The sequence below is a fragment of the Phyllobates terribilis genome, unplaced genomic scaffold (genome assembly GCF_046119375.1).
Source record: "Phyllobates terribilis strain yellow unplaced genomic scaffold, ASM4611937v1 Scaffold_4__5_contigs__length_816908805, whole genome shotgun sequence".
Lineage (NCBI taxonomy): Eukaryota > Metazoa > Chordata > Amphibia > Anura > Dendrobatidae > Phyllobates > Phyllobates terribilis.
In genome coordinates this window covers 145,809,996-145,822,862 of record NW_027362764.1, presented here as the reverse complement: position 1 = coordinate 145,822,862, position 12,867 = coordinate 145,809,996, and the positions used below count along the sequence as shown (strand labels likewise).

The 12,867-nt window shown below is 44.2% G+C and overlaps 1 protein-coding gene across 15 annotated transcripts in view; it reads left to right on the top strand.

The window, feature by feature from the left end:
* The window catches only part of LOC141265129 (ATP-binding cassette sub-family B member 5-like), a 401,328-nt gene extending 393,540 nt beyond the window's left edge, over positions 1-7,788 (top strand). For 7 of the 15 annotated variants that reach the window (XM_073677821.1, XM_073677820.1, XM_073677825.1 and 4 more), the window contains 3 exons: positions 2,183-2,389; positions 4,189-4,335; positions 7,412-7,784. In XM_073677821.1, the coding sequence (XP_073533922.1) occupies positions 2,183-2,389; positions 4,189-4,335; positions 7,412-7,609 (552 nt within the window). In that variant the 3' untranslated portion in view covers positions 7,610-7,784. Of the gene's footprint in view, positions 1-2,182; positions 2,390-4,188; positions 4,336-7,411 lie in introns of all 15 variants that reach the window. The other 8 variants (XM_073677819.1, XM_073677817.1, XM_073677814.1 and 5 more) reach the window with 3 other exon arrangements.
* The last annotated feature ends 5,079 nt before the right edge of the window (positions 7,789-12,867 follow it).

Sequence of the window (12,867 nt, the reverse complement as noted above, 5' to 3'; positions counted from 1 at the left end):
TTTATAAATGGAAAAGTTAAAAGCTCTTCGGAGTGTCCAAGTGTAGGATCAGTTGTCTCCAGGCACTTGGCATGGTGGGAGGAAGGAGGATCAGGGTGAGGAATATGCAGTCCAGACTCACGGCTACTGAGACTTGACTCTGTGGAAGACAGAATGGTGGTGGTGGTGGCTAAGTGACTGGAAGCATTATCTGCTATTCAACCAAAAATCTTTTCACACTGCTCTGTGCTCAATAGTGGTGTTCTGAGGTCCCCTATTAATTGGGACAGGAAAGGTCAAACGAGAAGATGTGGGTGTTTGTTGTGGCACAATTTCAGCTAGCCCACGGCCTCGGCCTCGTCCTCTGCATGAACCATCACAACCACTTCCCCGTCCCTTGTCACGCGCCTTGCCCATTTTAAATGGAGGACAATATTTTCCATGTTCAGTACAAATGGCTGGATTTGAACCGCAGTGATATATGATACGTGTGACTTAAAACCACGGTTTTAAATAGCTTGCCCGTAGGTTACCATTTTTCACAGCGACCTGGTGTCAATAACTTCACTAACACACTGCAACAAAATTTAAATGGAGGCCAGAAATGGCAGAATTTTGAGCGCACTTATATGTGATACGTGAGATGGACAAACCACAGTTTTAAAGGGAATGTCACCCCCCTGGGTGATATCAGACCTCTACTATGGCCATACAGGGTATAGAAAAGTAAATCTGTACTTACCTGTATGGCCCATAGTAGAGGTCTGATTGCAGAGAAATCTGGTTTTATTAAGTCTGTTTTAGTGTGTTATTGCAGTTGTTGACACCAGGTCGCTGTGAAAAATAGTAACCTACAGGCCAACTATTTAAAACTGTGGTTTTCCGTCACAAGTTTGCTCCAAATTCAGCCATTTCTGGCCTCCATTTAAATTTTGTTGCAGTGTGTTACCGAAGTTATTGACACCAGTTCGCTGTTAAAAATAGTTACCTACAGGCTAGCTATTTATAGAGAATCTGTCACCCCCCTGGGCGATATCCGACCTTTACTATGGGCAAACAGGTGATAGAAAAGTAAATCTATACTTACCTGTATGGCCCATAGCAGAGGTCTGATTGCAGAGAAATCTGGTTTTATAAAGTCTGTTTTCCAGAGGCTTTACACCTGTGGAACGCCAAGCAAACCCCTCCTATCTGCTTACTATTCCCCTAAATCGCTGCCTCTGTGCTAAATTACCATATTCCCCCCTCCCCTGCATGTCACAGGGCCCTGTGACGTGCTCTGCTCTGCCCCCCCTCCCGCGCATGCGCAGAGCGCGGCTCCCATGGAGCGTGCTTTGTTTCCCTTCGGCCCTGTTTGGCTGCGTACTGCGCGGCATTCTTGTGTTGCGCAAGTGACAGTGAGTCACTGAGACTTTCACTCTGCTGATAGTACTCAGCCAAACGGGGCCGGAAGGAAACAATGCTCGCTCCATGGGAGCGGCGCTCTGCGCATGCTCGGGCGGGAAGGCATAGCAGGGCATAGGACGGGAGGTTAATAAACAAGCATGACCTCACCCTTAGGTCACATTGAAATTTCCAATTTTTCCTTGTACAAGAAAAATGGACAGATTATGCTGATCAAACTTACATCAGAGTTTATTTTTCTTCTATGTGGAGAAATTAAAAAAAAAATTCTCCACCGCCTCCATTCTGTTCTGACGGACCGCACTTGCATGTCAGCTAAGTACGGTCCGATTTTTTTCATGAACCCATTAACTTGCATTGCTGATTTTAATCTGATCAAAATTGAACATCTCTCTGTGATTTTTGGTCCGAGGAAAATTACAAACATGTGACGGGCCCCATAGACTATCACAGGTACAAGTTCTATCCTTAAAAAACATGGATAGCACTCATACACGAAAATCAAATGTCTGAATGAGCCCTAATTCACAGTTTGTGAGTAGTGGTCCCATATGTGCACAACCAATCGCTATAGACCCATGAAAGTAAATGGAGCATATGTGGTATATCTTCTTTCACCAAAGGGACTTTGGGACCGTTATTCAAAATAATGGTGGCGGTACCAACAATCAGATACCCAGTGATCAGCTTTCATGTGGAAAGGTGTTATATATATTTAGTGGGAAAATCCCTTTAATATATTGATGACTACAAGGCAATCATGATCTAAATCTTGCGCATCTTCTGTGGATTTTTTTAGTTGTTCGATAACACTAACATAAAAGACATCAATGTGCAATGGCTTCGATCACAAATTGGAATTGTGTCCCAAGAGCCAATGCTATTTGACTGCAGTATTGCTGAGAACATTGCCTATGGGGACAACACCCGGGAAGTGCCTATGGAGGAAATACAGCGAGCCGCGAAAGCTGCAAATATCCATTCATTCATAGAAGAGCTGCCAGAGGTAAAAATGCCCAATGGCTGTGATCATCCTAATGAAAAAAATGTTTCTCCTATAAATGTAATTCTTGACAGGAGCAAATCATGCTTGTGATATATGGATATGTTAGCTTTTATAAGGGATTATAGCTTTTCATGCTTACAGTGGTGTGAAAAAGTGTTTGCCCCTTCTTGATTTCTTATTCTTTTGCATGTTTGTCACACTTAAATGTTTCATATCACAAAACAAATTTAAATATTTGACAAAGATAACACAAGTAATCACAAAATGCAGTTTTTAATTGAAGGTCTTTATTATTAAGGGAAAAAAAATCCAAACCTACATGGCCTTGCGTGAAAAAGTGATTGCCCCCACCCCAACCTTAATTTATGTTTTAACTGTGGTTTACCACATCTTTGGGAAGCAGAGTTCAATCTCCCTAGCCACACACAGACCTGATTACTGCCACACCTGTTCTCATTCAAGAAATCACTTAAATATGACCTGACTGACAAAGTGAAGTAGACCAAAAGATCTTCAAAAGCTAGACATCATGCTGCCATCCAAAGAAATTCAGGAACAAATGAGAAACAAAATAATTGAGATCTATCAGTCTGTAAAAGGTTATAAAGCCATTTCTAAAGCTGTAGGACTCTAGCAACCCACAGTGAGACCATTATCTATAAATGGCAAACAGTGTGAACCTAGCCAGTAGTGGCCAGCTGACCAAAATTACCCCAAGAGCGCAAAAAAACTCATCCAAAAGGTCACAAAAGACCCCACAACAACATCCAAAGAACTGCAGGCCTCAGTTGCCTCAGTTAAGGTTAGTGTTCATGACTCCACCATAAGGAAGAGACTGGGCAAAAATGGCATGCATGACAGAGTTCCTAGACGAAAACCACTTATGAGCAAAAAGAACATAAAGGCTTGTCTCAGTTTTGCCAGAAAACATTTTGATGATCGCCAAGTCTTTTGGGAGAATGTTTAACTTTTTGGAAGGTGTATGTTTCATTACATCTGACGTAGAAGTAACACAGCATTTCAGAAAAGAAACATAATACCAACAGCAAAATATGGTGGAGGTAGTGTGATGGTCTTGGGCTGTTTTTCTGCTTCAGGACCTGGAAGATGTGGTGTTCTAAATGGAACCATGAATTCTGCTGTCTACCAAAATATGCTGAAGTAGAATGTCCGGCCATCTCTTTGTGTCCTCAAGCTGAAGCGCACTTGGGTTATGCAGTAGGACAAAGATCCAAAACACACCAAGTCCACCTCTGGATAGCTTAAGAAAGATAAAGTTAAGACTTTGGAGTGGCCTAGTCAAAGTCCTGATCTTAATCCAATTGAGATGCTGTAGAATGACCTTCAAAGGACAGTTCATTCTTGGAAACCCTCCAATGTGACGGAATTACAACAATTTTGCAAAGATGAGTGGGCCAAAATTCCTACAGAGTGTTGTAAAAGACTCATTTCCAGCTATTGCAAACACTTGATTGCAGTTGTTGCTGCTAAGGGTGGCCCAACCTGTTATTAGGTTTAGGGGCAATCACTTTTTCACACAGGGCCATGTAGGTTTGGATTTCATTTTCCCTTAATAATAAAGTCGTTCATTTAAAAACTATATTTTGTGTTTACTTGTGTTATCTTTGTCTAATATTTAAATTTGTTTTGTGATTTGAAACATTTAAGTGAGACAAACAAAATAATAAGAAACAGGAAGGGGGCAAACACTTTTTTACACCACTGTATATCGGTTGTCTCTCGTCTGTCATATCACATCTTCATTAAAATTTCCATAAATATGTGTTTCCTACCCATAGAAATATAACACATCAGTTGGAGCTAAAGGCACTCAGCTCTCTGGGGGTCAGAAGCAAAGGATCGCTATTGCCCGAGCACTTATACGTTCTCCAAAAATTCTGCTGCTTGATGAAGCCACCTCAGCACTAGATAACGAAAGCGAAAAGGTAAAATATGCTGAAAATTCCATTCCTTTCTTCACTAATATTCAAATAATACAGTTACTATAACACTTTATCAGAATGTACTACAGTGAATTAGTAAAGAAGAACATATGTAGTATGAGGCCTGCCTGGAATTAGTGGACCCTCTGGGCTGACAATGGACTTGATGTGGGTTGCACTTGTGCTCAGAGTCTGAGGATTTCTTTAGATGGAGATATGGACTACATGGCAGAGAATCCTCAGTTAACTTTTGACGCGCCCCCTGGGCCGTGGGGTACTCGGTGCCAGGCCAGTCATTGTTAGGGGAGATGTCACAGTGGCGGTGACCCAGGGCGGTCAATCAAAAGAGGAAGATTTACAGGGGATTCATAGTTTTTATATACAGTTCATGACGCCACCTGTGGTATGTGGCTAAAGGGAGCCGCCGCTGCGGAGCAGGTCCTCTGGAGCTGGTGTGAATGCTGCACAGTTGGTTTAGCTCTCCACAGGTAGAGCTTAGCTCCAGGGCAGTGTAGATGTTGTTGTTATGAAGTAGCACTCGTGGTGCAGTGTAGTGCAGGGAGTGATGGCGCAGCAGCAATAACTGACAGAGACAGTGGGGTGCAGTCTTCAGGGTTTTACTCACGATTTTCAGACTCCAAGTTACCAGGGCCAGGGTAACCTCCCAAGTCATCCTGTGCTTACTCAGGGAGGGGTTCAGCCGATCCTCAGGTACCTCCAGAGTACATAGCGGGACCTCCTTCTGTGTGTTGCTTCTGGCCGTCTCCCTGCACCTCACACCTAGTGTCCCAATCCAGTGACCACGGACCTTGTCGGGCGATGTCTTCTCTGTCCCCTGGGTCCTCTATGGCTACCTTCTTGGTGAGACAGATGTGGCTTGTGGCTGCAGTACCTGAAATACTGCAGCCTCCGGTTTCCTAGTTGAGGCTTAAGGAACTCTGCTAGTTTAAGGACCGGTCCCCTCTGTGCAACCTGACCCCTCCACTGCCTGGCAGATTCGGGTGTACGGGTGGCCTCCAGCACTGCCCATACCCCTGGGGTCCCTTCCATGTTCCTGGAGCCTTTCTCCTGCTCCTCTCTCTCTGTCCTGAGCCTCTTTCAAGGCCCTCCTCTTGAGCAGAGCTCCTGCAGAGCTCCTGCTCCTCTCACTGTCCTGTTCTGACTGACCGACTACACACCCAAGATGTCTTCCCTCTTTATACTATCCCTAACAAGTGCTCCCCTGAACTTCTTCCTCCACCAACACCCACTACATGGTTCCCCCTACTCTGGTTCCCCCCACTCCTGCCAGGGACAGGGCTCAGCAGGAAGCGCGACGCATCTTGCCCCTCCAGCTGGTCTGGAGTAGTGAAGTCTTGGATGCAGGTGTTAGGGTCCTGGGCTTTACCCCTTTCTTACCTGAGAGTGAGGCACCGCACCTCTGGGTGAGATTCAGTACCTCTGTGGTGACCGAACCCTCAGGGGTGCCACACTTTCACCAGATAAGTCCTCATTGGGCAAAGCAACTTGTAGATGGTCAGAAGACTTCAATTTACAGTTCAAGGTAGTGATGGCATCCATGTACTGTCTGTGATTATCACACCCATAGTCTTTTTTTGTTACCTTTCAACCAAGATACTGGAAAAAAGATGTGTCTCCATTATTTTTGCACACAGTCTGCAAAAAAAGAAAAAAAAGCGGAACATGTGAACAACACCATAGACCATAATGGGTACCTGTTGTATCCGTAAGAATTAAGGATAGAACATAATTGTGCAATGCAGACATCTGAATGAGGCCTAAGGCTATGTTCACATAACGTTTGCATATATGTTCAGTGACTCTGTTAGGGCAGTCAGACAAACGCCTGCAAAATGAGATTGGGGGCTGCTGACTATAATGATGCAGATGGAGTCACAGTGTGCTCTGTCGTGCATAATTTTCAGCTGTATACACATTGTTGAAGTGAAACACACAAAGACACAGTAAAATGATCATGTGTATGGTACCTATATGAGAAGATCTAACAGGTAATGTCCATACACCATACACATGATCAGTTTTTAAATACATCAGATAGGGACTGCTCTGATATGGGTTACCTTGACGTTGGTAGAGTGGCTTAGTATACATTTTTTGCAAAAAAAGTGTCAACTAAATACCCTGTTTTTATCACCTTTTTACTAGCACTTGCTGTTTACTGTTAGTATTTTTATACGTTTGTTTCACTGTGTTTTTGTGTGTTTCAGTGTTTTGGTGGTGTGAACACTGTCCTACAGACTTGTTCACTGTGTGCATGGCCCATGTGTTTGTATTTAATTCACCTTGTTGAAGTGAGCAGCAAGATGTAGTCAACTACATCCGGCAGTCTTCTTCCTGTGACAGTTTTATCATCGTTTTTGCAGAGGCAGTGAATTATTCTAAGGCTACGGTCACAGTATCAGTATTTGGTCAGTATTTTACATCAGTATTTGTAAGTCAAAACCAGGTGAGGAACAATCAGACAAAAAGTATAATAGAAACACGTGCCCTAATTCTTCATTTTTGGCCCACTCCTGGTTTTGGCTCACAAATACCGATGTGAAATACTGACCAAATACTGATAGTGTGAACATGGCCTAAAGCTAGCAAGTGGAAGCCACCTAAAGAAGCATGCTGCTTCTTACAAGACATGTTTACACATTCAGTATTTTGTCAGTATTTTACCTCAGTATTTGTAAGCCAAAATTAGGAGTGGCACAATCAGAGGAAAAGTATAATAGAAACATGTCACCACTTCTGCAGTTTCCACCCACTCCTGGTTTGGGCTTACAAATACTGATGAAAAATACTGAACATGTAAACGTGGCTTTTACCATCTCATGGTTTATGAACCCTTAAGCAGTTAAAAGAGGTAACAAAAGACTGAACATGTTCACAGAAATGTCATTTTTACATTGCTGTTCAGTATGTTCACTTTTTGTGGCACTTTTTCAGGTGGGTTCCAAGAAGATTCCGTTATTTGCACATTCAGAACCTTTTGAGTAGATTTTTCAGCCTGCAAAAATCCATATTACTGTAATTCTATTAATTTAAAGCCATCATTTTCTCTTCTATCCAGATCGTACAACAAGCGCTTGATCAAGCCAGGAAAGGAAGGACTTGCATCATGATCGCACATAGACTATCTACAGTCCAGAATGCAGATGTTATTGTTGTCATGAAGAATGGAACAGTGATCGAAATAGGAACTCACCAGAAGCTTCTCAGTAACCAAGGGGCATATTTCCAACTAGTAAATGCACAAACTGTAACTTAGATGAAATGCTCTGAACTGCTGAAAAACAACATCAACAACATTCCAAAAAAACAATTTTTATTTAAGCCTTATGTAACTGCTCTATGTAACATATGATAAGTGAACTAGAGGTAGATTTTGCAATGTATGCATTAATAAACAAGCCACATTTATCTAATGCTTAGAATTAAAGATGATATAATGTTATGCATGTTATTTTTGCACAGTTTCGCATTATACTTACTAAAAATTGTTAATTGCATTAAATTATATTTAAAAACTGAAAATAACATGGATATGCATTTTTGTGGCTAGAGATGAGCAAATATGTATATATATATATATGCATGGACATTTAACTATGCATGGATGTATGGATGATGCAATCTAGTGAAAAATACTTAAGACATTAAACTACACTGTGTGAGCTGTAAGACAAGATATTTTGCTACACATATGAATTATATTAAATGTTGAGGTCAAAAGTGATCTCAGGTGTTAGACAGAGGGTGGTGGCTTTCATTCTCAGCTCATTACCACTCCACCATCTGTGTGACCAGATCTCTTTACTCTGCCAGCTCTAACAAAAGCCTCACTGATCTGCCATTAGCATCTGACAATTGAGGTCTAAGGTGTATGGGGGCCCCAACTATCCCAAATTAGATGATGTCAGGGGCGGACATATCATTGGTGCAGCATGTGCGGCCACACAGGGGCCCAAGAGATGAGGGTTTTCATCTTCAAGTCAGGTGGAATTATGCCTTTTGATGAGCTATTGACGTACAAAGGGCCCATTTATTGTTCTTGCACAGGGGCCCTTTCCTGATTGTATCCGCTAGTGGTCAGGGGAGATAAAGTTCCAGCATGCCTGATTTCAGACTGTCGATCCTTTTCTTATTCATGCAATGAGGGGCAGCACAGTGGCTCAGTGTCCTGTTGACTTGCTGCTCTGTAGTCCTGGGTTCAAATCCGACCAAGGACAGCATCTGCAAAAAGTATGTATGTTTTCACTGTTTTTTGAGTGGGTTTCCAGGAATCCTCCCACACTCCAAAGACATACGGATAGGGAATTTAGATTGTGAGCCCAAATGAGGACTGAGATGATGATATGTGTAAAGCTCCGTGGAATTTTTGGCGCTATATAAGGTCCCATATACATGTCCATGTTTGCAGTACATGTGGCATCCGTTTTTTTCACGAATGACACACATACCTATTATAACTAGTGTTGAGCGAACATGCTCGACACTGCTCGGTACTCACCCGAGCATCACGCTACTCGGGATGCTCGGCGAGCACCGAGCATTTCCGGGTTACTCGGGCAGGAGCTCGGGTCTCCGCCCTGCATGTTTGGCGCTCTTTACAGAGCCAATGAACATGCAGGGATTGCCAGCCAGTCACTGTAATGCCGCAGCCATGTTGGTTGTGGGCATTACATTGATTGGCTGGCCGCACAGCGTCACCTCGAGTATTTAAAACCGGGCGCCGCCATCTTGGACACAGACGGCTGGGATCAGACAGTGTAGGGACAGCGCTGCTGATTTAGGGAGAGATATATACTGCGAAATAGTTAGTGTAGGGTCTGTAAAGGCTGCCAGATCAAACAAACAGTCCTTCTCAGGACTAATATTCATCCCAGATATCAGGCAGGCTGTATAGGAGACGCCGTGGTTATACCAGCAAACGCTGCATTACAGTCCTGTGTGCTCCTGTTGTTGAAATTGCTGGACTTAGCTCCAGGTCTCGGGGGCCAAGAAAAATCCTTTTTTTTCACCTAAATCCTCTTTTTTTTTTTCCTCCTTCACACTGTACAAACACCCGTCTTATTAACCTTTTGGTGTCCGTCCGCCCACCCCCCCAAAAAAAAAAAAAATAAAAAAGTGTGTCTGTGACAGTTCAGACACAAATATATCTGTTTAAAATAGTCTGGTGTAGGCCAGAGAAACAGAAGTGTGGTTTTGCAGTTCCACGGTTCACACCGCTGTATTATTCACTTTTGGGCCATTTGCATCTAAAAAAAACAGTTTGAGTGTGTCACTCACTGTTCAGCTGCAAATATATATATTTAAAAAAGTCTGGTATAAACCAGTAAATTATAACTGTGGTTTTGCTGTTCCATGGTAAAAAATCCCTATTATCCTGCTTTTGTCATTTTTTTCCGTAAAAAAAAAACTGTAATAGTGTCTCCTTGATTGTTCAGACACAAATATATCTGCTGAAAATAGTCTGGTGTAGGCCCGAGAAATAGAACTGTGGTTTTGCAGTTCCACGGGTCAAATATCTGTATTATCCTGCTTTTGGCATTTTTTGCCGTAAAGAAAAACAGTAATAGTGTCTCCTGGTTGTTCAGACACAAATATATCTGTTGAAAATAGTCTGGTTTAGGCCTGAGAAATAGAACTGTGGTTTTGCAGTTCCACGGGTCAAATATCTGTATTATCCTGCTTTTGGCATTTTTTGCAGTAAAGAAAAACAGTAATAGTGTCTCCTGATTGATCAGACACAAATATATCTGTTGAAAATAGTCTGGTGTAGGCCCAAGAAACAGAACTGTGGTTTTGCAGTTCCACGGGTCAAATATCTGTATTATCCTGCTTTTGGCATATTTTGCCGTAAAGAGAAACAGTAATAGTGTCTCCTGATTGTTCAGACACAAATTTATCTGTTGAAAATAGTCTGGTGTAGGCCCGAGAAATAGAACTGTGGTTTTGCAGTTCCACGGGTCAAATCTCTGTATTATCCTGCTTTTGGCATTTTTTGCCGTAAAGAAAAACAGTAAAGGTGTATCCTGATTGTTCAGATACCAATATATCAGTTTAAGAGAGTCTGGTATACACCAGTAAATTATAACTGTGGTTTTGCCGTCCCACAGTAAAAAATCTCTATTATCCAGCTTTTGGTATTTTTTCCGTAAAGAAAAACAGTAATAGATTCTCCCTGATTGTTTAGATTGTTTAAAAGAGTCGGGTGCAGGTCAGAGAAATAGAACTGTGGTTTTCCTCTTCCACGGTTCTAATCTACTTTTTATTACCCTTTTTCCATTGATAGTGCGAGTATAAGTTATTTTACTTCCTTTACAATGGGCAAGGCGCGTGGCAAGGGACGTTGAACTGGACGTTCTGGTGATGGTGCGTGCAGAGGACTGGGCCATGGCCAAGGTGAAAATGTGCCACAACCAACAGCCACATCTTCTCGCTCCCACTTCTTGACCGAATTACTAGGGAAGCACAGAACAACACCAGTATTGCGAACTGATCAGTGTGAACAGGTTATTAATTGGATAGCAGATAATACTTCTAGTTACCTGGGCACCACCACCTCCGGTCTGTCTTCCACACGGTCAAATCTTAGTAGCCGTGAGTCTCGACCGCATACTCCTCCTCACCCTGATGCTCCTTCCTCCCACCATGCCGAATGTCATCAGACAGCAACTGATTCCACTGTTGGACACTCTGAAGAGCTGATCACTGGTCCATTTCCAGATTTGTGCCCCTCACCTGCTCTTCTTGAAGTGGTGGAAGAGGACATCCAATGTAGTGATGCCCAAATATTTGAACAGCAACGGCCACAGGAAGTTGACGCTGGCAATTTGTCACAAGAGGTGGACGATGACGAGACACAATTGCCAGGAAGTGAGGAGTAGGATCGTGGTGCGAAAGTGGAAGAGGAGGAGGTGGTGGATGATCTAGTAACTGACCCAACGTGGCAGGAGGACTTGCAGAGCGAGGCCAGAAGCACACAGGGTGAGGGAGGTGGAGTACCCCAACAGGCAGGAAGAAGCAGTGTGGTGGCCGCACACAGAAGGCAGGCAACAGTTCCCCATAACACCAACACGAGGGACGTTGCCGGTACAACCTGTAGGTCTTCCGGAGTCTGGAATTTTTTTAAAGACTCTGCTGATAACCCCAAAAAGGCCATTTGTACCAGCTGCCATGCCAGCATCAGCAGGGGTGACAAAACTACCAGCCTGACCACCACCAGCATGATCAGGCACATGGCAGCAAAGCACCCGACTTTGTGGGGCGAACCCAAGGTTCCACGACCAGTGTCAGCGGGTGTCACCACTGCTTCTTCCGCTGTTGTGCGTGCAATAGAACCCCCTGTTGTGTGTGCAAGGCAATCCCGTCCATACTGCATGCAAAGATGCCTCCTCTCAGTCCTCACTTGTTATGGCAGTTTCTCAAGAAACAGCATCAACGTCCACGTCCCACCGCTGCGCTCAATTGTCCATATCCCATACCTTTGAACGAAAGCGGAAATTCGCAGCTAATGCCCCACAGGCCACAGTCCTAAATTCGCACATTTCACGACTGCTTGCGTTGCAAATGCTGCCTTTTAGGCTGGTGGAGATGAAATCCTTCCGCAACCTTATGGCGGTGGCCGTCCCTCGGCACTCGGTCCCCAGCCGACACTATTTTGCCCTGTGTGCCATCCCAGCACTACACAAGCACGTGTCCCAAAACATCTGCCGTGCCCTCAACAACGCAGCTATTGGGAGAGTCCACCTGACAACGGACACGTGGACATGTGCTTGTGGCCAGTGAAGGTACATCTCCCTGACGGCACACTGGGTAAACATAGTGGAAGCCGGGACCCAGTCGGACCTTGGGACCGAACACATCCACCCCACACCGAGGATTGCGGGCCCTATGTCAGTCAGAGTTGCCCCCACAGTGTACAGCTCCGGCGCATCATCCTCCTCCTCATGTTCAGCCTCCATCTCCGATATCACCACATCAGTTACAAGCTGGAAGCACTGCAGTACTGCCTCCGCCAAGCGGCAACAGGCTGTGCTGAAACTCATAAGCTTAGGTGAGAAACCTCACACTGCTTGTGAGTTGTGGACAGCTGTGAAAGAGCAAGCAGATCTGTGGCCGCTGAACCTACTTCAAGGCATGGTCGTGTGTGACAATGGCCGCAACCTGGTGGCGGCTCTGAGGCGAGGCGAGATCACACACGTATCATGCCTGGCTCATGTGCTTAACCTCGTGGTTCAGCGGTTTCTTAAATCGTACCCCGAGTTGCCAGATCTGCTCGTCAAAGTACGACGCCTGTCAGCTCATTTTCGCAAGTCGGCTACAGCTTCCACCGCCCTTGCTGTGTTGCAGCAGAGTTTGCAGCTTCCGTCACACCGACTGGTGTGTGATGTCCCCACAAGTTTTAACTCTACCTTCCACATGTTGCAAAGGATTTGTGAGTAGAAGAGAGCAGTTGTGGGGTACCAGCTGCAACAAGGCTGTCGATATTCAGGTCAGACTCCACACAAAAGACCTCAGGAG